Source organism: Sorex fumeus, unplaced genomic scaffold (genome assembly GCF_029834395.1).
Source record: "Sorex fumeus unplaced genomic scaffold, SorFum_2.1 ptg000131l, whole genome shotgun sequence".
NCBI classification, from domain to species: Eukaryota; Metazoa; Chordata; class Mammalia; order Eulipotyphla; family Soricidae; genus Sorex; species Sorex fumeus.
This window is the reverse complement of record NW_026606188.1, coordinates 5,217,218-5,240,508: the sequence shown is the minus strand read 5'-3', so window position 1 is coordinate 5,240,508 and position 23,291 is coordinate 5,217,218. Positions and strand designations below refer to the sequence as shown.

At 39.1% G+C, this 23,291-nt stretch overlaps 1 protein-coding gene across 1 annotated transcript in view; it reads left to right on the top strand.

Moving 5' to 3' along the window:
- LOC130046079 (solute carrier organic anion transporter family member 6A1-like) overlaps positions 1 to 23,291 on the top strand; it is a 100,257-nt gene that overhangs the window by 36,060 nt on the left and 40,906 nt on the right. The window contains exons 4-5 of the mRNA XM_056138990.1: positions 5,564 to 5,759; positions 13,802 to 13,955. Of these exons, the coding sequence (XP_055994965.1) occupies positions 5,564 to 5,759; positions 13,802 to 13,955 (350 nt within the window). The remainder of the gene's footprint in view (positions 1 to 5,563; positions 5,760 to 13,801; positions 13,956 to 23,291) is intronic.

Below are 23,291 nucleotides of genomic sequence, written 5' to 3'. Positions count from 1 at the left end.
GATATGAGATAGGTAAACCCTACAAATAAAAAATTTAGTAAGTGAAGAGAATTAAGAAAATTTAAAGGGAAAAACCTAAATAGGCCTATAAAAGTACACATTGTGTTTTATCATAATGAAGGAAATATTGGTTTTATATTAGAAACAATTATAAATTGTGCTTAAGTGTCTGCATTAAAAAATAAAAAGTTGCTGGGCCTGGAGTGATAGCACTCTAGGTAGGGCATTTGCCTTGCACGTGGCGGACCCAGGTTTGATTCCCAGCATCCCATATGGTCCCCTGAGAACAGCCAGGAGTAATTCCTGAGTGCAGAGCCAGAAGTAACCCTGTGCATCGCCAGCTGTGACTGAAAAAGCAAAATAATAATTAATAATAATAATTAAAAATAATTAAAGGTTGCAGTAAAGACCTCTATGGGTATTTTAAAAACCTCTTAAGATATAGAACATTCAACATAAATCAAATATTAATTCATTACTGAAAATGTATATAATCCCTTAGCAAGCTAAGGTAAATATACCTTTATTAATCTAGTAGCAGGTAACCATAAGCACCATGAGTGCCAGACTCAAGGCCATGTGCTGAACAGTTGGCCCAGTTCTTTAAAGAACTCCTTTAATGCTTCTTGCAAAACTGGTTTCAAGATCATGAATTCCCTGAGCTCTTGCCTGCCTATGGAGCTCTGTATTGCTTTTTCATATATGAAAGAAAATCCAGCTGGATAGTGTGTCTTGGTAAGGTTTTCTTTTCCTTGATTGTTTTGCACATCTCTCTCCATTCTCTTCTGGCTCATAGAATCTCTTCTGAAAGATATGTAGTGACTCAAAAGCTTTCTTTTGTATTTTTTTATTTTTTATTATTTATTTATTTATTTTAAATTTTGGTTTTTATTTTTATTTTTAAATTTTGCTGCTTTCAATATTTTGACTCTGTCATTGGTTTTTGTCATTCTGAGTACAATGTGTTCTGGAGGTTTTTTTTTTTTTTGGTGGGGGGAGGGGTGAGTCCCTTTGGGCCTCTTATCTTTTCTCAACTATGAGAAGTTTTTAACTATTTTTTTTAACTATTAGTCACTCACCAAACACTTAGATGAATCCTTGATAGTTCCTCTTATGCACATAAGACAGTCTTCTGATGTGTTGTTTATTTCTTTTTGGACTTTCCCCCTACCTTCTATTTTTTTCTAGAAGTTTCCTCTATCTTATATTGGAGCTACTCGATCATTTCCTCAGCCAATATTATTCTGCTCAGAGCTTCTAAAGATTCTTAATATCATATACCTGACTTTTCATTTCTCTCATTTCTCCTTACGGTTTTCTCATTCGGGCTCACATACTTTCTTGTGCTTTTCTGACCATCTGTGTCATCATTTCTTTGGGTTCACTAAACATCCTTACCATGTTGTCAATAAACTCATTTTCTAAAGATTTTCAGAGCTGGTTGGTGTTGGTTAAATATTCCTTTTTATTGTTTTGCCCATTGAAACTGGTGGGTTTCTACACATTTTCCCCATTGGTTTTTCAGTATTTCTGCTGTGTTGAGGGTGAATTTTGTAGTTAAATCTCCTGGGGAACTCTGAAATAATATGCTGTGAGTTGCTCTTTTCCTTCTCTGCCTGTCTTCACCCGCTGGTATAAAGACTAATTGTGAGCACTGTAAATTTGTTCCTGTGTGCGATAGCACAGCGGGTAGGGCATCTGCCTTGCATGCAGCCAACATGGCCGACCCGAGTTCGATTCCTCCGCCCCTCTCGGAGAGCCTGGCAAGCTACCGAGAGTATTCGATATGCCAGACACAGTAACAACAAAGTCTCCAATGGAGACGTTACTGGACCCGCTCGAGCAAATCGATGATCAACGGGAGGGCCTTTACTTTTTACTTACTTACTCGAGTACGCTTCAGGAGCTGTGGCAGGGGCTCATTAACATGGTTGAGGTAAAGAATGAAGATGCTGGAACCTAATGGGAAGCCAGCAAATCTGACTTATGTTCTGAGTAGGCCAGTGATCTCAGCCAGAGATGAATCTCATCTGGAAGTTGGAGCAGCAAGTCAAGATTCTGTATATATTTTTACTTTTTCTAAGATACTGGAAGGACTAGTGGGGGGGGAGTGAGAATGGATTTTGGGAGAAGATTATACTTGCACAAATTGTTGTGGCCTGAAATTCTGTGCATACATTTTAAAAAATTCATTTTATTCCCAGTGGTTGGTGTCAGAGATTGATAGTTAATGTTTCAGTGATGTTTTCTCTCCCTCACTCCTTCACTCAGGATTGGGTGTGTCTGTATTTGTGACATGTTTTGTCTAGGTATTAATTCTATCTTTAAAAAATAAGGCTGTAATTGTGATTCTTTTAATATGCTATCTTGTAGCTTTCATCATTTTTGTCTAGCATTGACATTATGAAATTTCCCTAAAGTTTGCTGCTTAATTTTGAATCTTTTCCAGTCAGGACCAATGTTGAATTCATTGCAGAAATTTTCTATCCCCAAGATTACTTCTCTGATATTTCTTTTGTAATAGTTTTTACAAATTATACAAAATATTCTGTGAAACTTCATATTCCCTTACTACTACTTTTCCCTATTTTTAAATATTATGTTTAAAGTGGTCTTAGACTGACAGAGAAAGTATTAAGAGTACAGTGAGTTTTCATATATTATACATCTAACATCTCCTTTTGTTAATATTTTATATTAGTATGGTTGGTTTGTTAAAATGGATGACATAATATTTGAACATTAAAATTAGCTAAAATACTGATTTTGCTTTCCTTATTTTCTACATAATTTCTTTTTCTTCTCTAGTATCTCATTCAGGATACCAAATTATAATTATTGGTCATGTTCTATCAATTCCTCTTGGCCTCAGTATTCCCTTACTTTGCTCGAGCGGGCCCAGTAACGTCTCCATTGGAGACTTTGGTGTTACTGTGTCTGGCATATCGAATACTCTCGGTAGCTTGCCGGGCTCTCCGAGAGGGGCGGAGGAATCAAACTCGGATCGGCCATGTTGGCTGTGTGCAAGGCAGACGCCCTACCGCTGTGCTAATGGCCTAAAGTTGAGGAATGCTGGTCCAGTATATTTAGAATATTCCTCAGTTGGGAATTGATGGTTTTTCATGATTACTCAAGGATTATGAGCTTTAGGAGAAAACAACAACAGAGATACAATTCCATTTCATCATAGGCCATCAATAGGTGCCTATTACCAATGGGACTTAGGACTTTGACTTTAATCATCTAGGGAGGTAGAATTTATCAGATTTCTCCAAGGTACTCTTATTTAGTGTATGCTTGTTTTAGTTATACTATTTCACTCTTTTTACCTTTTTATTTTTTATTTTTGTCAGACTTCAAAACTTATGGCTTTATTGGCCTACATTCCAGTTCTGTTTCTGTTTTGTTTTATTGGCCTACATTCCAGTTCTGTTTTTCTAATAGAGTTTTAAAAAACACAAATCTATCAACATTCCATATTGTCTGATAAAGATCAGAGGAAATTATGTAATATGTTTATTGAACATTTAAAATATAATATGCATAAAATTGTTAGAGAGCTAGGCAAGCTACCGAGAGTATCCTGCCCACATGGCAGAGCCTGGCAAGCTACCCATGGTGTATTCAATATGCCAAAAACAGTAAAAAATAACGGAACACATTCCCCTGACCCTGAAAGAGCCTCCAATATGGCAGCGTTAGGAAAGACGAGTAAGGAAAGGCTGCTAAAATCTCAGGGCTGGGACGAATGGCAACATTACTGGTGCCTGCTCAAGTAAATTGAACAATGGGATGACAGTGATGCAGTGAAAGAGTACCTAGAAATTTCATTCATAAAATTCTGAGTAATTCGAGAGCTTGAATGCATAACAGTCAAGGTGCTAGTGACACAACGATTCAAGTGTTTGACCCTCATCAGCACAACTATATTGAAGTGCTAGACCAAATCAATTCTTCCAAGAAAAATAAGGGGACAGAGCAATTTTACAGCAGGCAGGGAACCTACCTTGCATGTAGCCACCTAGCTTTGATCCTCTGAACTCAATATGGTCCTCAGAGAACCATCAGTAGTGATTCCTAAGCACAAAGCCAGGAGTAAGACCTCAGCACTGCTGGGTGTGACCTCCAAATCTTCTTACCATTTTAATATAAGCTGAATTAATAACAAAATAATATCCAGGGCTTTCCATATGTATATTTAAATGGGACTTCTTTTGCTCCAGATATCTCTTTCTTTCCTCCTATTTAAATCTACTCTGTGTATAATGTAGAAAAATTTCTAGAAGAGAATATCAATGCATGGATTTTCTGTGCTATTTCATACCTATAATTAATTTATAATTATGCTATTTTATACTACTTTTTCTCATCCTTCAGCTTGTCTTTTTCTAATTGCTTATACTTGATTAAAATAAAATTATGGACAATACTAGCTATTCTGGAGTCTTATGTTGTTGGGAATTAATTGATACTGCAGATCTATTTACAGAACTGATGAACTGCTTGCTTTCATTATTAGTAATGAACTTCTGTGTGCACCTTTATCAATTAGAATACCTCTACAATCACCTAAATCCAAGCAACTATGCAATAGTGTGTCTTAAATATTGCTTATGTTTTGTATAGATTAGGTTTTAGGATTGTCTTAGTTGTTATTGCGCAGACTTCATTATTGCCTTAGAGTCCATTCATCTGTGGCTGCCAGCCAACTTAAAAATTTTGTCTTTTCATAGAAGGACTGCACTCATTTGTGGAGTAAAAAACAATATAACATGAGGTTGACACCTAAGGACAGTAGATACATGGGACAGATAGATATATTGCTCCACAGTTGGAAGCCTGACTCATGAGCAAAGAGGAGAAGGCAGCTGGAATAGAGAAGGGATCACTAAGAAAATGATGGCTGGAGGAATCAGTCGGGATGGGAGATGTGTGCAGAAAGTAGATAAAGGACCAAATATGATAACCTTTCAGGGTCTATATTGCAAACCATAATGCCCAAAAGTAGAGAGAGCGATTATGGGGAATCATGTCTGCCATGGAGGCAGAGGGAGGGTGGGAAAGGGGGAGTATACAGGGGATATTGGTGGTGGAAAATGTACACTGGTGGAGGGATGAGTGTTTGATCATTGTGTGATTGTAACCCAAACATGAAAGCTTATAACTATCACACAGTGATTCAATAAAATTTAAAAAAACAACTTTTTCTTTCATACATTGATGAGGTAGCGAAGAATTAGAGAACACTGGTGGAGGGATTGGTCTTGAATTACTGTAGGACTAAATTGCAACGATCAGTAACTTTGTAAATCATAGCTCCTTAAGAACTAAAAAAAAGAAAAACAATTCCCACTTTGTCTTCTAAAGTTTAGATTTGTTGAGACATCTATCATGCCTCTACATTTTTACTCTATCTTCTTATTTAAATTTATTTATTAGATGTTAGAGCAGGGAGAATTGCATAAATGTCTGATATTTTTACTATATTTGCTGATTTATTTGAGAACTATCTTAGCTGGTTATATTTTAACTGTGTATTTTCCTTTCCTTCTCTATCTCTCAGGAATTATTATAATTCCAGCAAGTGCAATTGGTTATATTCTAGGAGGTTTCATTGCTTCCAGTTTAAAATTGTCTAGTAGAGGTCTTATGAGACTTATAATGATTTCATCTGCTGTGTCATTTATACTGTTTGCAGTTATAATGATCTTAAACTGTGACCCGATACCATTTGCTGGACTCAATGAAGATTATGATGGGTAAATATTAATTTTACATCAGATTTTTACATCAAACACAATAAGGTATTTCTCAGAAAAATAATGATTATTTTTCCAGGAATACATTTATGTAATTTATGTAGATATTTTATTGGAATTATTAAGTATGTAAAAGTAAAAGATCACCTTTTTACTATTTCGATTAAGGGTAAAAATATGATGATATAACTATGTATTCTTAAATAAAACTTTGAGAACTTTCAGAAAGTATCATCAGAATTCTTTTGTTTATTTTTAAATTTTAGACACCTGATTTACAAGGCCTTTAATAGGGGAGTTTGGGACATTAAATGTTCCACTTCCAAACTCACCATCAATGTCTTCATTGCCACCAATGAACCAGTATTCCTTCCCTCTCTTTGCCCCACCTCCTTAAAAATGTCTTTATTTTTGCTAGAGTGGGCAGTGGGAACGCCTGGCAGAACTCATTACTTACTCCTGGTCCTGTGTTTAGGTGTTATTCGTGGTAGGCTTGGGGGACTTTATTGGGTGCCAGGGATCAGACTCAGATTGGCCATATACAAGGCAAGCACCCTACCCATATGGCTCTAGTCCCAGAAAACTTTTCTTAAAAAATACTTATTACAATAAATTTATCACATATTTGCAATAGTGTCGACTCTTGTGGTTTTAATCTAGAGTCAATTCATATCTAAGCTTTCAAAATGTCCAGGAACCTTGACTATCTATTTGTTTATTCCCTCTCTCTACCTCATCCTCCTTCCAAGGAGCTCTCATTTCTATAATCCAGAACCAAGGGGTTGCCATCGTATGATAACTTCCATTCCCTTTTCTTATTCTTCTATTTACACAGATATGTGAGAATATGTGGCATTGTTCCTTCTCTCTCTGACTTACTTAACACAAAAATACCCTCCAGTTGCATCCAAGTTGATGTTAACTACATCTTTTCCTACAGTTGCACAGTGTACTACTGTGTATATAGATCACAACTTCTTTACCCATTTGTATGTTGTTGGCCATTTGGAGATTCCTATTACCTGGTTATTTTCCTGAGCACTACAATAAACATGTGTGCATTAATTAATGGGTTTGGGGGGAGGACATAGATAGAAGTGAATTCTATATTGCAGTGGCTAGACATAACTAGGAGATACTATTAATTGGTTGTACCAATTCAGTCTTTCTTGGGTTCCTGAACTGGCATATCTCGGATCTAAAAACATTAAACAATGGAACTGAGGTACAACAACAAAGTGCATATGAGTCAGGTCTTCTTTAAACTAAATGTGGGGGAACAAAAAACCTCAAAGAACTGGTCAGTGTTAGATAGACATCAAATATAGGGCAACAGACTGGGGTCAGGAAGAAAAAAACTGAGCTAATAAACTAAACCGATAAACTAAATAAAGAAAGCATCTCCACTTGCAATACAGTGAAGAAACTTTTAAACACACTAAGAACAGCTCAAGGAACTGAATAAAGTTTTAAAAATGTGTCTGAAGACAGCAAATTTTTGTTTGAACAAGTTTAAAGGTCAATTATCCTGAGAAAGACAAATCCTTAAGAGGAGAAATAACTTTCTGTAGTTACAGAGTTTCACTGAGGATATTTGTGATTCTTCAAACCAACTAGAAGAAAAATTTGGAGAGGGGAGAAGTTATCTCATAAAGGGCTGGGAGATCGCTCAATAGATTTGAGCACAGGCTATGCATGCAGGAAGTAGACCTGGGTTCATCATCGGTACCATACTGGAGCAACCTCACAGCTGGTCTAATCTGGGGCACAGCAAGAAGAGGAGCCCTCCTAACTCCAGGGTTCACCAGAACAAGAACAAACCAAAATTTATCTGCTAGTTAGGTCTTTTAAAAATCACAGAAGCCCGAATAGGTAAAAATTAGGTCATGAATGAGGCATTATATCATAGAAAGAGAGAGACTAAAGATACAAATCAAACAAATATTATAAAAAGTAGAAAAAATGTTGTCATTGTGACATTTTTAAGCAAAAGTTAGAGATTACCTAAAGTATTATATCCTAGCCATAAAATGGTATGGTTTCTGATAGGATTTATATAACCAGCCTGTATTCTGTCTAGCAGCAGAAAGACAGACCAACATGTAAAATGCATTTTTGTATATTGAATCAACTCAAAGTTCTTCACTGTAAAGAGCATATCCAACCAAACTAGGAATGTGCTTCAAAACTATGAGTCTGGGCCAGAGAAATAGAACAACTAGTAAGGTGCTTACCTTGCACAGAGTCAACCTTAATTAGAGCCTGAGAACCACCAAGCCTCACCAAGAATGAGCTCTGAGTAGAATCAGGAGTACACCCTGAGTAGAGTCAGGAGTACGCCCTGAGAACAGCTGGGTGTGGTCCTAACCCCAAAAACAAACAACAGAAACAAAAATCCTAAAACAGAAAGGAAAAACAACAGAAATGAACTGTGTCAAAATATGACACAGACCCATTAGGAACTTAGATATTGGTGTTATCAAATAAGAACGCTAAATTTGAGACCTGAGAAACAGAGCAATGCTTAAGGTACTTGCCTTGCATGCAAATGCTGGTATTATCCTTATTTGAATCCCAGCACCACATATACTCCCCTAAGCACCACCATGTATGACTGAGGCAAGTGTGACTCCTGAACACAGACCTAGGTGTGACTCCTGAATACCACCAGGAGTGGCTCCTGAATACTACGCTGTTGGCTCAGGGTAGAAACCTAGATGTGGGCCCCAGAACACACACGTGAATGGCCTCTGAGCACTGCCTAGTGTAGTCCCTCTCTAAAAACAGTGCTAAATTATATTGAGAGGAGCAGTAAGTACAAATTCTCAGAAAGAAATGGGGTTTCAGAAAACAGTAGAATATCTTAGGAATGTTGAAAGATATACATTGTCAACTTAAAATTTCTTGTCTAATATATATTTTTAAGAATGAATATAAAATATTTTATCAAGTGAAGGATAACTAATATAATTTGTTGCTAACCCCAAAAGAAACAATCACTCTGTCAGTTTAAGTGATACAAAAAGGAATACCTGAAGCATAAAAGAAGGGTAAAAAATGATTAATAAGTATTAAATAGACACATTTATTTTACATTTTAAATATATATGACTGTTGCAAACAAAAATTTAACATTGTCTTGTGCGTTTTTTGAGGAAATGTATGTAATATATGTAATATATTTGAGAAATATAAATCCAAAGAGAGAGGGTCTTAATATATATGTATTTTTAATTTTTAAAATTTTTTGGCCACATCCAGCGATGCACAGGGCTTGCTTCTGTCCCATGCACTCAGGAATTACTCCTGGCAGTGCTCAGGGGATCATATGGGATGTTGGGAATCAAACTCGGGTCAGCTGCGTGCAAGGCAAACGCCCTGTCCACTGTGCTATTGCTCCAGCCCCTATGCACATATTTTTTAGGGGGGTAAAATATCAATTCAAAATATAGTGGCAAATTTGTTCATACATAAAACTATATATAAATATACAGTTTGAATTTATAAATAACCTAGATATGTAAAGAACTTAGATATCTACACATGCATATATGATTGCACCTTATTTTTATATCTCTGAGACTGTAAAAACAATAAAGAATAGGACTTCTAGATTCTATTACACATATAAAGAGCTTGTAAATAACCCATCATGTTCTCACACCAAGAAAATATTTGAATAAATTTAAAATCAATAACTCCTTAAATTCATCAGAGATTATCATAATGGAAAGATGAGAAAACAGTATTATTAGCAGAAGCCGCTGAAGCCAAACACTAAATATATTTGTAATTTACTAATTGCTAGTTGTAGCGCAGGTATTAATTTGAAACTTTAAAAAATTCTGGAGAGTACAATATTTGAGGGAACCCCATATACTTTCATTATTCATATACAGGTGCCTATCAGATTCTAAGTGTGAAATCTGGAGAAAATAGATTTTTTTTTTTGGTCAGATTGAGAAGGAAAGTGACCATTTTGAAATATGTGCTAAAGAAGACTGTTCTCTGTGACAAATTCTGCCCACTAGGTGCTGCCTTACCAGATTTTCACCCATCAAAGTTTATGGAAGCGTCTTTAGACAAGCCAACAGTTCTTTTCCCCTCCTGACTTATATGAGAGAAGGGAAAAACGACTTTCTTATTAAAGTTCACAGCCGAGAGGATCCAAGCATACTGAAAAGATCGCATAAAATCTGGATTTTATCATGACATTACACATCAACCCCCTACAAAGCATTACCACTTCTTGAAATTTTAAAATCTGATCTAATAACAGAACTTAAATAGAAAGAGTGCTAAGTTGAAGTGAGTTTAGTAATGAGTATCTAAAGGTAGAGAAGATAGCTCAAAGCACTAAGTGGAAACATAGGCAGAATCCTTTATCGTATTAAATCTAAAGGTGTCTTCAATGAATCAGTGCCATTGGCTAAGTAAATAGAAGAAAACAATAAACAAAAGGGACTACATGAAATTAAGAAGCTTTAGCATTGCAAGAGAAATGTTGACAAAAAGAAAATTTAAAAATAATTACAATAAAAGCAAAACAAAAGAAATAATGCCTAGTACAAAAAGACACCATTTACAAAAAGGTCTGTAGCACTGTCCTCCCATTGTTCATTGATTTGCTCGAGTGAGCACCAGTAATGTCTCCATTGTGATAATTGTTACTGTTTTTGGCTTATCAAATATGTCACAGTTAGCTTGCCAGGCTTTGCCTTGCCAACGCGGTACTCTCGGTAGCTTGCTGGGAACTCTGAGAAGGGCGGAGGAATTGAACCAGGGTCCGCCCAGGTTGGCTGCTTGCAAGACAAGCATCCTACACACTGTGCTATCGCTCTAGCCTTACAAAAAGGTCATAAGAAATTATTTGTTCACCACTCATATGACAATGGGTTAATATATAAAATATCTAAAGTCCTTTTAAAATGTAATACCAACAAATAATCCCATCAAAAAATAGAAAGTAATTATGGACACTTTTATCTTAAAGAAGGTATACAGATGATCAATAGGAGAAATTCTCTGGGAAATTGAATCTACAGATGTCCTCAATGGTTTGACACCAGAGGCAGACAATAAATTCAACATTAAGAAATGGAACCATATCAAATAAAAAAAAGGTTCTGCACAGCAAAATAAACTTGAGCTAAGTGTAAAAAGACATTCATACTAATTGGGAGAAAATATTTGCATATATATAATGGGTTAATCACCAATGTTTATATATCACTCACAAAACTCAATAAAACTTCTAATAAAATAACATCGAAAAATGTGGAAAGAACAGATCCTACCCCAAATCTAATATTCAGATGGCTAGTAGACATTTTCACTTATCAGGAAAATATCAATCAAGACTACAATGAAATATTGTCTCACACCAGTGAGAATGGTACATATGAAAAAACTAAAAACAAATATTGGAGGGGATGTGGAGGGAGAGGAACTTCCATTCACTGCTGGTAGGAATGTTCTCCGATTTAGCTTTAATGGAAAGCATTATGGAGATTTTCCAAAAGTGGAAAACTAGAAATCCTGTACAGCACAGTGATTCTTGACACCCCTCTGCAACACCAAACACATTAATTAGAAAAGATATAGGCACACCATTACTCATTGTTGTGCTTAGTACAACAGCTAGGGCATGGATTCAATGCAAATGTTCAACAACAAACAAGTGAACCAAGCTGAGGCATATATGCACAATGGAGTTCTGAGTAAGAAAAGATGAACTCATGCAAAACATAGATGGAATTGGAAGGAAACAGGGGAACTGAAATAAATCAGATGAAATACAAAAGCTGGATTATTTCACTCATCAGAGGAATAGGGAGAGACAAAAAAAAAGAGGATAGGTAGTAGGCATGAAAAACTTTTGGAATTAAAATGAAAAGCCAGTTACCAAACAGTTGAATGTGGGGTGGGGTATAATAAGAAAGACCAGATTAAAAATGACAGAGGGGCAGGGTTATGACCCCTTGAGTGGTGGTTTGATATAGAAATTTTACATATTGCTACCCGAGTTCGATTCCTCCGCCCCTCTCAGAGAGCCCGGCAAGCTACCGAGAGTATTCGATATGCCAGACACAGTAACAACAAAGTCTCCAATGGAGACGTTACTGGGCCCACTCGAGCAAATCGACGATCAACAGGAGGGCCTTTACCTTTACCTTTACATATTGCTACCATAAATTTTAATGCTATTGTGACTTGACTACTGAAAACAGAATAAAAGGACATTTTAAAATTCATTTAATACAGAATCAAGTAAATTATGTGGAAGAGAAAGAGGAAAGTCTTATTATTTAAAAATAAATAAAATAAAAATAAATCAAGAGACCAGAGCAATTGTACAGCAGATAGGTAGTTTGCCTTCTAAGTGGTTGACCATTTAGTCAATAAAATTAAAATATTAAAATAAATCAAAATAAAGTTGGTGTATAATAGCTGATGTGGTAAATTTAATAGTAGTCCAAATCCTTCAAACAACATTAGCAATATAAATATATAATTTAAATAAAAAGTGGTCACTTAAAATTCACAATAATCCAGAATCTTTATAGATCTAATGAACACTTTAAAATATGGGGGGAAATGTGCAAAGAAAACTTAGAATTCCACAACTATAATTGGTATTATGAAGCTCATCTCTTGGTTAATGACACATAGCCCAAAAAAAGAGTCAATAATGATAGTTAAATAGTACAATAATGACATTTAAATAGTACTTCCAACAAACTTTAAGTGACATTTGACCATCATACACCATAACTTTTCTATTTTTTTTTCCCCACCTTCCTCCCTTTTCTATTCTTTTTAAGGACAAATGAGACATTTAATAGAACATACCTCGAAATGTAAAACAAGTCTAAGATAATTTAAAGAATTAAGTCACATAATGGAATTAAATCTTCTGATCATTAGAAATGTTAGTAACAATTTGGGGGTTTATCTCTAAATACCTCCTAAATGGGTAACAAACTTTCAAATAACCTGTGGGTTAAAAATTATTCAAAATGGAAATCGAAATGACCAGAGTTATAGATCAACTTAAGCTGTGTGCTTTACACATGGAAGAGCCTAGATTAGGTTCTGGGCACTACAAAAAAAATTAAAAAAAGAAAGAAAAATAAAAATAATATGGAAGTCACATTCCCTGAATGCTACAAAACCTCGTTGAGGGAAGTCAGAGACCTAAATGAATTCTGGGGGTGGTGCCTCCTAAGTGGTGCTCAGGAGGCCTGGGGGCAGGGGCTGGTGTCTTAGTGAATATCAGCCCATTGGACTGGTGGTTCAGTGCAAAGGACCAAGAATGCAGAGCTACGCCACCCTGGGAATTACCTTGACACTCCAGCAGTGCTTGGGGACCAGGTAAAGTCTGGGATCCAGAATTCAACAGTTCCTTAGAAAGAGAGACACACATCTCCCATATATATCTTCCGAGCATTCTACATCTTAGTATGCTCATAAAAGACGGGGAAGCAACTGATAATAGAAAGTCAAAGTAAAATCAAGTTTTATTAGAGAAATAAGATAAGGGAAAGTATTCCTGCTATGATTCCATTTCCTCAAAAGGTATGAAATTTAAATAATCAATAGTGACAGAAAGTAAACCATTAAATGTTAAGGGCAATCAATTGGAAGGAGTTTTAAAGAAACTAAAGAAACTTTTTGTGTTGATGATCCTTAGTATGGTTTCTGATAGTCACAAAAAGTATGCGCATTATAGAACATTTAAACTATATCTCTTTATTTCTGTGAAATAAAGCTGTCAAAATTATTTCAGTTCTGGGCAGGGACAAAGCACAGGTGATAGGCACAGCCCTTGCATGAAGCCGACCTGGTTCAATACATGGAACAGACAGGAGTGATCCTTGAGTACAATGTGAGGAGTAATCCAAGGCCATTGCTGGGTTAATATGCCCCTAAAAGAAACCATGTATTTAAATTACTATTTTATGTGTAATAAATAGTTTTGTATAGATAAATAAGCATAATAGAGTAGCATTTTAATTACATAAAACCTATTTTTTTTACAGGACAGGGCTGTTTTTCAATCTGACAGCTCCTTGCAATTCTCGTTGTCATTGCCCAACTTCATTTTATTCTCCTATATGTGGAAGAAATGGTGTGAGCTACTTTTCTTCATGCTTTGCAGGCTGCATGAGATCTAAAATAACAAATAAAATAAAGGTAGACATTCTTTTTAATACTTTCTTTTGATTAATATTTTAAGCTTATAGGTGATATATGCTTTTTACTTCTGGCTTCTTTCCTTATTTCCCATATTTATAAAATTTCAAAAACAAGGACAAAATACTTGATTTGAAGAACTTATAATAGAATGGTTTATGGAAATAGGTAAGTCCTATATTCACACCGTGATTTACAAAGCCATTACTAGTAGACTTTCTGGCATGCAATGTTCCAAGTGCTACCCCACCACCGGTATTAACTCCCCTCTACCCATGTCCCCAGCCCACTCCCAGGCTGTCTCCTTGGAAGGCATAGTTTTAAGTATGGGAATTTTGGTTTGGTTCTCATGCTTACAGACTTGTTGGCTCTATGTTTAGATTCATTAATGTAACTCCCTCTACACCACCAACATGCCTGAGATCCCTTGATCTCTGCCTCTATTATCACCCATCCACCTCTTTTTACTCCCCCTTTTGATTTTTTCCCTTTCTTGTCATTGCAATTTCCATACTCCAGGGTCGGGAGTAATCTAGGTATTCACCCTTTGATGTCTTGCATTCCCTTGTCTTGGTTTTTTGTTTGTTTGTCTTGGAGGATTTTTTTCTGAGTTTTTTTTTTCATGACCGTGAGTGACCTTTGAACCCAGAGCCAGGAAGTCCAGAGCACAAATAAATGTGGCCCAAATATAACTAAAAATAAATATATAAAAATAGAGAAACCTTCTAATACATATACATAATATATAATATTTTGGATAGAAACCGGCATATTGCATACTTTTTAATAGACTTTAACATTTATTTAATGATATTTTGGAGAATAAGAAAAATAATTTAAAGTAAAATGAGCCTTTGGGAATTTGACTTTTTAAAAAAATAAGTTAATATTTTCGGGGCTGGAGCAATAGCACAGCAGGTAGGACATTTGCCTCTCACGCGGCTGACCCAGGTTCAATTCCCAGCATCCCACTTGGTCACCCGAGAACTGCCAGGAGTGATTCCTGAGTGCAAAGCCAGGAGTAACCCCTGAGCATCGCCAGGTGTGACACAAAAAGAAAAAAAATCAGTATTTTCTAAATATTTTCATGGTCATAGATAAGATAAAGATAAAGGCCCTCCTGTTGATCATCGATTTGCTCGAGCGGGCCCAGTAACATTTCCATTGGAGACTTTGTTGTTACTGTGTTTGGCATATCGAATACATCACCGGGAGCTTGCCAGGCTCTGCCGTGGGGGCGAGATACTCTCGGTAGCTTGCCGGGCTCTCTGAGAGGGGCGGAGAAATCGAACTTGGGTCGGCCATGTTGGCTGTGTGCAAGGCAAACGCACTACCGCTGTGCTATCGCTCCAGCCCATGGTCATATTATATTGAAAGTACATTTGAAATTATTGGTGTAGTATATTGCACTGCACTGCACTGCATTGTCTTCCCATTGTTCATCGATTTGCTCGAGCGGGCCCAGTAAAGTCTCCATTTTGAGACTTGTTTCTACTGTGCTTGGCATTTTAAATACATCACGGGTAGCTTGCCAGGCTTTGTGGGCGAGATACTCTTTTTTTTTATTTTAATTAATTAATTTATTTATTTATTGAATCACTGTGGGAAAGGTTACAAAGCTTTCAGGTTTATGTCTCAGTCATGCAAATATCAAACACATTTCCCTTTACCAATACTTATTTTTTACCATGAAGAATCCCAATAAAGCCCCACCCCCCACCCCTCCCCGTCCCTGTGAGGCAGATGAATTCTAGTTAACACTCTATCTGCTTTGATTAGATTCATTGTTTCAATAAAAGATTCACCACTATTTTTTAGAGTTTACCCCCCCCCCCAAATCAGACATGCTGAAAAAGCATTGTGAAGTGATTTGCTTTCTACAGCTGCGTTCAAGAATTAAATGTAGGTTTTGGATTTCTGCTATTTTACCTATTGACCCCGGAGGTATTTCTACTGAAAGTCAGATAGTTAAGAAATTGGTTTCTGTGTTCTGGAGTCGTGGCCGTGCTGGAGAGCCGCTCGCGGGGGGCAACCGGTGGCCTCTGTAGGGTGTGAAGGGCGGAGCGAAACGCCCCCCTTCCCATGAGGTTTTAGTCGCCCCCACACTCCCGGCTCATACCTGCTGTCCACAAGGCTACCATGTGGCCGCCATCTTTCTTTCCAGAGAGGAGAGGGCGAATGGGGCAACACCCTTTCCCCTCTGGGCAGAAATGATTGCCTGGATTAACGCATAGTCCTTTCACTTTTCTGCTCCAAGCTGCTGGGTTCTGCATTAAGTCCTTGTGCTTCTGGGGCTGTGGCTGTGCTGGAGAGCTGCTCATGGGGGGCAACTGGTGACCTCGGTAGGGCGTGAAGGACGGACCGGAAAGCCCCCCTTCCCATGAGGTTTTAGTCGCCCCCACACCCCCGGCTCATACCTGCTGTCCACAAGACTCCCATGCGGCCACCATCCTTCTTTCCAGAGAAGAGAGGGCGAATGGGGCAACACCCTTTCCCCTCCGGCAGACTTGATGGCCTGGATTAACACATAGTCCTTTCACTTTTCTGCTCCGAGCTGCCAGGTTCTGCATTAAGTCCTTGTGCTTCTGGGACTGTGGCCATGCTGGGGAGCCGCTCGTGGGGGGCAACTGGTGACCTCGGTAGGGCGTGAAGGACGGACCGGAACGCCCCCCTTCTTGTGAGGTTTTAGTCGCCCCCTCACCCCCGGATCATACCTGCTGTCCACAAGGCTCCCATGCGGCCGCCATCCTTCTTTCCAGAGAAGAGAGGGCGAATGGGGCAACACCCTTTCCCCTCTGGGCAGAAATGATGGCCTAGGTTAACGCATCGTCCATTCACTTTTCTGCTCTAAGCTGCTGGGTTCTGCATTAAGTCCTTGTGTTTCTGGGGCTGTGGCCGTGCTCCAAACTTAACTCTGATTTTCAGGGAGAAAGATTGGGTGGTTTACTTCTCATTGATCACTTTGTATATAGAGAGATGGCTTATGCGGCCATGCGGTTTTGAGAAAAAGTCCTCGTTCCCGCATACTCGAGCTGTATTTGTAGAGGATTCTGGTCACCGGGGTTCCATTTGGGGGAGGCGGGATGCGGCACCTACTCCATCTGGAAATTGCCGGTGATCTCGGCTCTTTTTGGAACCTGTTTTTTTTTTTTTCCCCCTCCGGGATCTGTGATTCCTGCACCCTCCATGTGGTCCTTCTCTTAGACTGAACGCTTCAAAGATGGCGCTGGGGGGCGGGCTGTGGGCGTGACTTCCGGAATCAGAGGTTACCTGGGAGGTGTAGTCCGGCAGATTTGAGAAAAAGTCCTCGTTCCCGCATACTCGAGCTGTGTTTGTAGAGGCTTCTGGTCACCGGGGTTCCATTTGGGGGAGGCGGGATGCGGCACCTACTCCATCTGGAACTTGCCGGTGATCTCGGCTCTTTTTGGAACCTGTTTTTTTTTTTTTCCTCCGGGATCTGTGGTTCCCGCACCCTCCATGTGGTCCTTCTCTTAGACTGAACGCTTCAAAGATGGCGCTGGGGGGCGGGCTGTGGGCGTGACTTCCGGAATCAGAGGTTACCTGGGAGGTGTAGTCCGGCAGATTTGAGAAAAAGTCCTCGTTCCCACATACTCGAGCTGTGTTTGTAGAGGCTTCTGGTCACCGGGGTTCCATTTGGGGGAGGCGGGATGCGGCACCTACTCCATCTGGAACTTGCTGGTCATCTCGGCTCTTTTTGGAACCTTTTTTTTTTTTTTTCGCTCCGGGATCTGTGATTCCCACACCCTCCATGTGGTCCTTCTCTTAGACTGAACGCTTCAAAGATGGCGCTGGGGGGCGGGCTGTGGGCGTGACTTCCGGAATCAGAGGTTACCTGGGAGGTGCATTCCGGCAGATTTGAGAAAAAGTCCTCGTTCCCGCATACTCGAGCTGTGTTTGTAGAGGCTTCTGGTCACCGGGGTTCCATTTGGGGGAGGCGGGATGCGGCACCTACTCCATCTGGAACTTGCCGGTGATCTCGGCTCTTTTTGGAACCTGTTTTTTTTTTTTTTCCTCCGGGATCTGTGGTTCCCGCACCCTCCATGTGGTCCTTCTCTTAGACTGAACGCTTCAAAGATGGCGCTGGGGGGCGGGCTGTGGGCGTGACTTCTGGAATCAGAGGTTACCTGGGAGGTGCATTCCGGCAGATTTGAGAAAAAGTCCTCGTTCCCGCATACTCGAGCTGTGTTTGTAGAGGCTTCTGGTCACCGGGGTTCCATTTGGGGGAGGCGGGATGCGGCACCTTCTCCATCTGGAACTTGCCGGTGATCTCGGCTCTTTTTGGAACCAGTTTTTTTTTTTTCCTCCGGGATCTGTGGTTCCCGCACCCTCCATGTGGTCCTTCTCTTAGACTGAACGCTTCAAAGATGGCGCTGGGGGGCGGGCTGTGGGCCTGACTTCCGGAATCAGAGGTTACCTGGGAGGTGTAGTCCGGCAGATTTGAGAAAAAGTCCTCGTTCCCGCATACTCCAGCTGTGTTTGTAGAGGCTTCTGGTCACTGGGGTTCCATTTGGGGGAGGCAGGATGCGGCACCTACTCCATCTGGAACTTGCCGGTGATCTCGGCTCTTTTTGGAACTTGTTTTTTTTTTTTCCTCCGGGATCTGTGGTTCCCACACCCTCCATGTGGTCCTTCTCTTAGACTGAACGCTTCAAAGATGGCGCTGGGGGGCGGGCTGTGGGCGTGACTTCCGGAATCAGAGGTTACCTTGGAGGTGTAGTCCGGCAGATTTGAGAAAAAGTCCTCGTTCCCGCATACTCGAGCTGTGTTTGTAGAGGCTTCTGGTCACCGGGGTTCCATTTGGGGGAGGCGGGATGTGGCACCTACTCCATCTGGAACTTGCCGGTGATCTCGGCTCTTTTTGGAACCTGTTTTTTTTTTTTTTTCCTCCGGGATCTGTGGTTCCCGCACCCTCCATGTGGTCCTTCTCTTAGACTGAACGCTTCAAAGATGGCGCTGGGGGGCGGGCTGTGGGCATGACTTCCGGAATCAGAGGTTACCTGGTAGGTGTAGTCCAGCAGATTTGAGAAAAAGTCCTCGTTCCCGCATACTCCAGCTGTGTTTGTAGAGGCTTCTGGTCACCGGGATTCCATCTGGGGGAGGCGGGATGCGGCACCTACTCCATCTGGAACTTGCCGGCGATCTCGGCTCTTTTTGGAACCTTTTTTTTTTTTTTTCCTCCGGGATCTGTGGTTCCCGCACCCTCCGTGTGGTCCTTCTCTTAGACTGAACGCTTCAAAGATGGCGCTGGGGGGCGGGCTGTGGGCGTGACTTCCGAAATCAGAGGTTACCTGGGAGGTGTAGTCCGGCAGATTTGAGAAAAAGTCCTCGTTCCCGCATACTCGAGCTGTGTTTGTAGAGGCTTCTGGTCACCGGGGTTCCATTTGGGGGAGGCGGGATGCGGCACCTACTCCATCTGGAACTTGCCGGTGATCTCGCTCTTTTTGGAACCTGTTTTTTTTTTTTTTTCCTCCGGGATCTGTGGTTCCTGCACCCTCCATGTGGTCCTTCTCTTAGACTGAACGCTTCAAAGATGGCGCTGGGGGGCGGGCTGTGGGCCTGACTTCCGTAATCATCGGTTACCTGGGAGGTGTAGTCCGGCAGATTTGGGAAAAAGTCCTCGTTCCCGCATACTCGAGCTGTGTTTGTAGAGGCTTCTGGTCACCGGGGTTCCATCTGGGGGAGGCGGGATGCCACACCTACTCCATCTGGAACTTGCCGGTGATCTCGGCTCTTTTTGGAACCTGTTTTTTTTTTTTTTTCCTCCGGGATCTGTGGTTCCCGCACCCTCCATGTGGTCCTTCTCTTAGACTGAACCGAGATACTCTTGATAGCTTTCCAGAGTCTCCTAATACTATTACAAAAGAACACTATAGTTTACAGGAATATTTAATAACATTTAATACAGGTCTTGAAAATATTTTCTCCATGTATGAAAAATATATATCACAGTACATGACTCAGATTTAAAGCACATACCTTGCATGTGTGAGGCCTTAGGCTTTAACCCAATCACTACAAGTATACTAGGTGTATGATACTAGGGTAGGAAAAATGCCAGGAGAAAGTCCTACACAGAAGGTAATTTTGAGAGAGGCAAGCTTTAGTCAAGGAAATTTGGTCCATACCAAGAGTAAGAATCAAGAAAATAAACTCAATGAATTTAAATGACAAAAATGTCATTCTAACTTTTTTTGTTCATTTGAACAAGCCATATTCGGCAATATTCAGGGGTTACTCCTGGTTCTGAACTCAGGAATTACTCCTGGCTGTGCTTCGGGGAAACATAAGGGGTGCCTAGGATCGAACCTGGGTCCACTGCATACAGGGCAAACACCCTATCTACTACTATCACTCTGACCCATGACTCTTATAATGAAAAATAACAAACCTTAAATATAATACCACTTCTCATGACAATTGTTTTGTTCCTGTAACTGAAAGGAGACTATTCATATGTTATCTGTAAGGTAGAGAAACAATCATTGTAAAGTGGCAAAGTCTTTAATTTTTTAAAAATTGAATTCTTGGTGACTGTAATTTAAAACAAAGTATTGTCCATCATCACATTGTATCTCATATTTATTTAGGCAACAAGTGTGATAATCAAGATACAAATTTATGCATCAAAACTTAGGAATATTTTAATTTAGTAGACAAATTACAGTATTAAATATCTGTGCATCATTCTGTTTATTTTCGTACAAAATGAGTTATGAAAATTGTGTTATTCATAGAATCTTTGAATTTAAAACTGGTAAGCATGGGATTTTAGAACTATTTATGCTTATGAACAAACAATTTTTATAAAATAGCTTTCAAAATACTTTAAAATTCTGCAATAATCTTCTGAATTTGAAAGGGAAAAAAGTGATTATGTTTCAGTATCTGGTAGCTTAAAAATATATTTATTATTTCATTGAGATACAATATCTATTTTCCTGAAAATAAACAAGTCTAGTAATCATTTATAAGCAACTATAAACATTCATAGGTAAATGTAATTTAAATATATTTTATTTTATTTTATTATTTTATTTTTTTATTAGTGAAACACCATAAGGTACAGTTGTAGACTTACAAATTTTTGTGCTTGGGTTTCATCAAAAAGATCATACACCATGACCAAGTGGAATTCATCCCGGGGATGCAAGGATGGTTTAACATTCAGAAATCAATCAACATAATCCATCATATCAACAAAGGAAAAGATAAAATCATATGATAATATCAATAGATGCAGAGAAAGCATTTGACAAGATCCAGCACCCATTTATGATGAAAACCCTCGCCAAATTGGGGATAGAGGGGACTTTCCTCAATATAGTTAAAGTCATCTACCACAAGCCTACAACAAGCATCATCCTCGATGGGAAATAACTAAGAGCCTTCCCCTTAAGTTCAGGGATGAGAACAGGATGCCCACTCTCTCCACTACTGTTCAATATAGTACTTAAAGTACCTGCAATAGCGATCAGGCAAGAAAAAGACATTAAGGGCATCCAAGTAGGAAAGGAAGAAATCAAGCTCTCACTATTCGCAGATGATATGATACTATACTTAGAGAACCCTAAAACCTCAAACAAGAAATTCCTAGGAACAATAGATCTGTATAGTAAAGTTGCAGGCTATAAAATCAATACCCAAAAGTCCATGGCTTTCCTATACGCAAATAGTGAGAGAGAAGAAAATAATGAAGAAAACAATCCCATTCACAACTGTGTCCCAGAAATTCAACTACCTTAGGAATTAGCTTAACTAAAGAAGTAAAGGACCTATACAAAGAAAACTACAAAACGCTGCTTCAGGAAATTAAATATATTTTAAAATAAAATGTGTTGTTATTTTTTCTTTTCTAATATTTAATATATTAGTTTGTTCCTGGGCGGACGGAGGGAAGAGGTGGGGGATGATCGGTAGCCTGCAGGACAGGGACTGGCCCCTCCAGACCCCAGCCTCCAGAAGCTTGCTACTCTCTATTATCTGCTTATTGTTTTAAAACTATTTTAATTCCCCCAAAATTTTATAAACTTTTCCTTAGTAGCCTAAGTCTACAACCATTTTCTACATGAGGTATTCTTTTGTCTGACATTCACATCTATATTTCACCTTTTTCTACCTTCATCACTTTACCCTGAGAGAGAGCCATAGGATGAGAGCTCCTTAGTCCAGTGGCTTCGGCCATTTAAATAAAACAAGCAGTCCTTGTAGAAAATAAGATATGCAGGAAATGTAAAGTCATTGTGTTTATTTCCTTGATTCTTTCTTTCTCTCTCTTTTTTCATTTTACTTTCTTGATTCTTTATCTTGATATTGACTGACTTTCCTTGACTAAAGCTTGCTTTCCTTCACAAAGACTCTCTACTGGTGTTTTTCCTACTCTAATATACTAGAGCAGTAATTTAAAATCTACTTTCAATGTAAATAGCAGATTTGACTATTTTCATAATTTCCTCTCATCACATTGACTTCAGTTAACATTATCTTGAACTATTATCTCAATAACTTTATTATTAGTATTGCTTTGAGACAACACCAAGCAGTGTGTTGTCCTGACTCAGGGCTCACTCATGGCAGTGCTCAGGTCACCGTATAGGGTGTTCTGTACCCAACTCCGTTGGGTCCTTATAAGGAAACACCCTGCCTGTTGTACTATCTATTGGGCCCAGTTTCCCTATTTTAGACTTGTAAATTTTGCTTAATTATTTTATTATACATAGATCCTTACTTGGTTGAAACTCAGTTTTCCATCAGGTGGCGTTAGATTAGATTGGAGGAAGCTAAAGGGCCTCCTTTGGAAACTAGGGAAAATACTGACTCCTTTTTCTTCTTTCCTCTTTTATTTCCCGATATAGCGTTTTGTAGTTTTCTTTGTACAGGTCCTTTACTTCCTTAGTTAAACTGATTCCTAGGTACTTGATTTTCTGGGGCACAATTGTGAACAGGATTATTTTCTTCATGTCACTTTCTTCTCTCTCACTATTTGCATATAAGAAAACCATGGACTTTTGGGTATTGATTTTATAGCCTGCAACTTTACTATACAAGTCTATTGTTTATAGGAGTTTCTTCGTAGAAATTTTAAGGTTCTCTAAGTATAGTATCATATCATCTGCAAATAGGGAGAGCTTGATTTCTTCCTTTCCGCTCTGAATGCCCTTAATATCTTTTTCTTGCTTAACCTCTATTGCAAGTACTTCCAGTACTATATTGAACAGCAGTGGAGAGAGTGGGCATCCTTGTCTCATCCCTGATCTTAGAGGAAAGACGCTCAGTTTTTTGCCATTGAGGATGATGCTTGCTGTAGGCTTGTGGTAG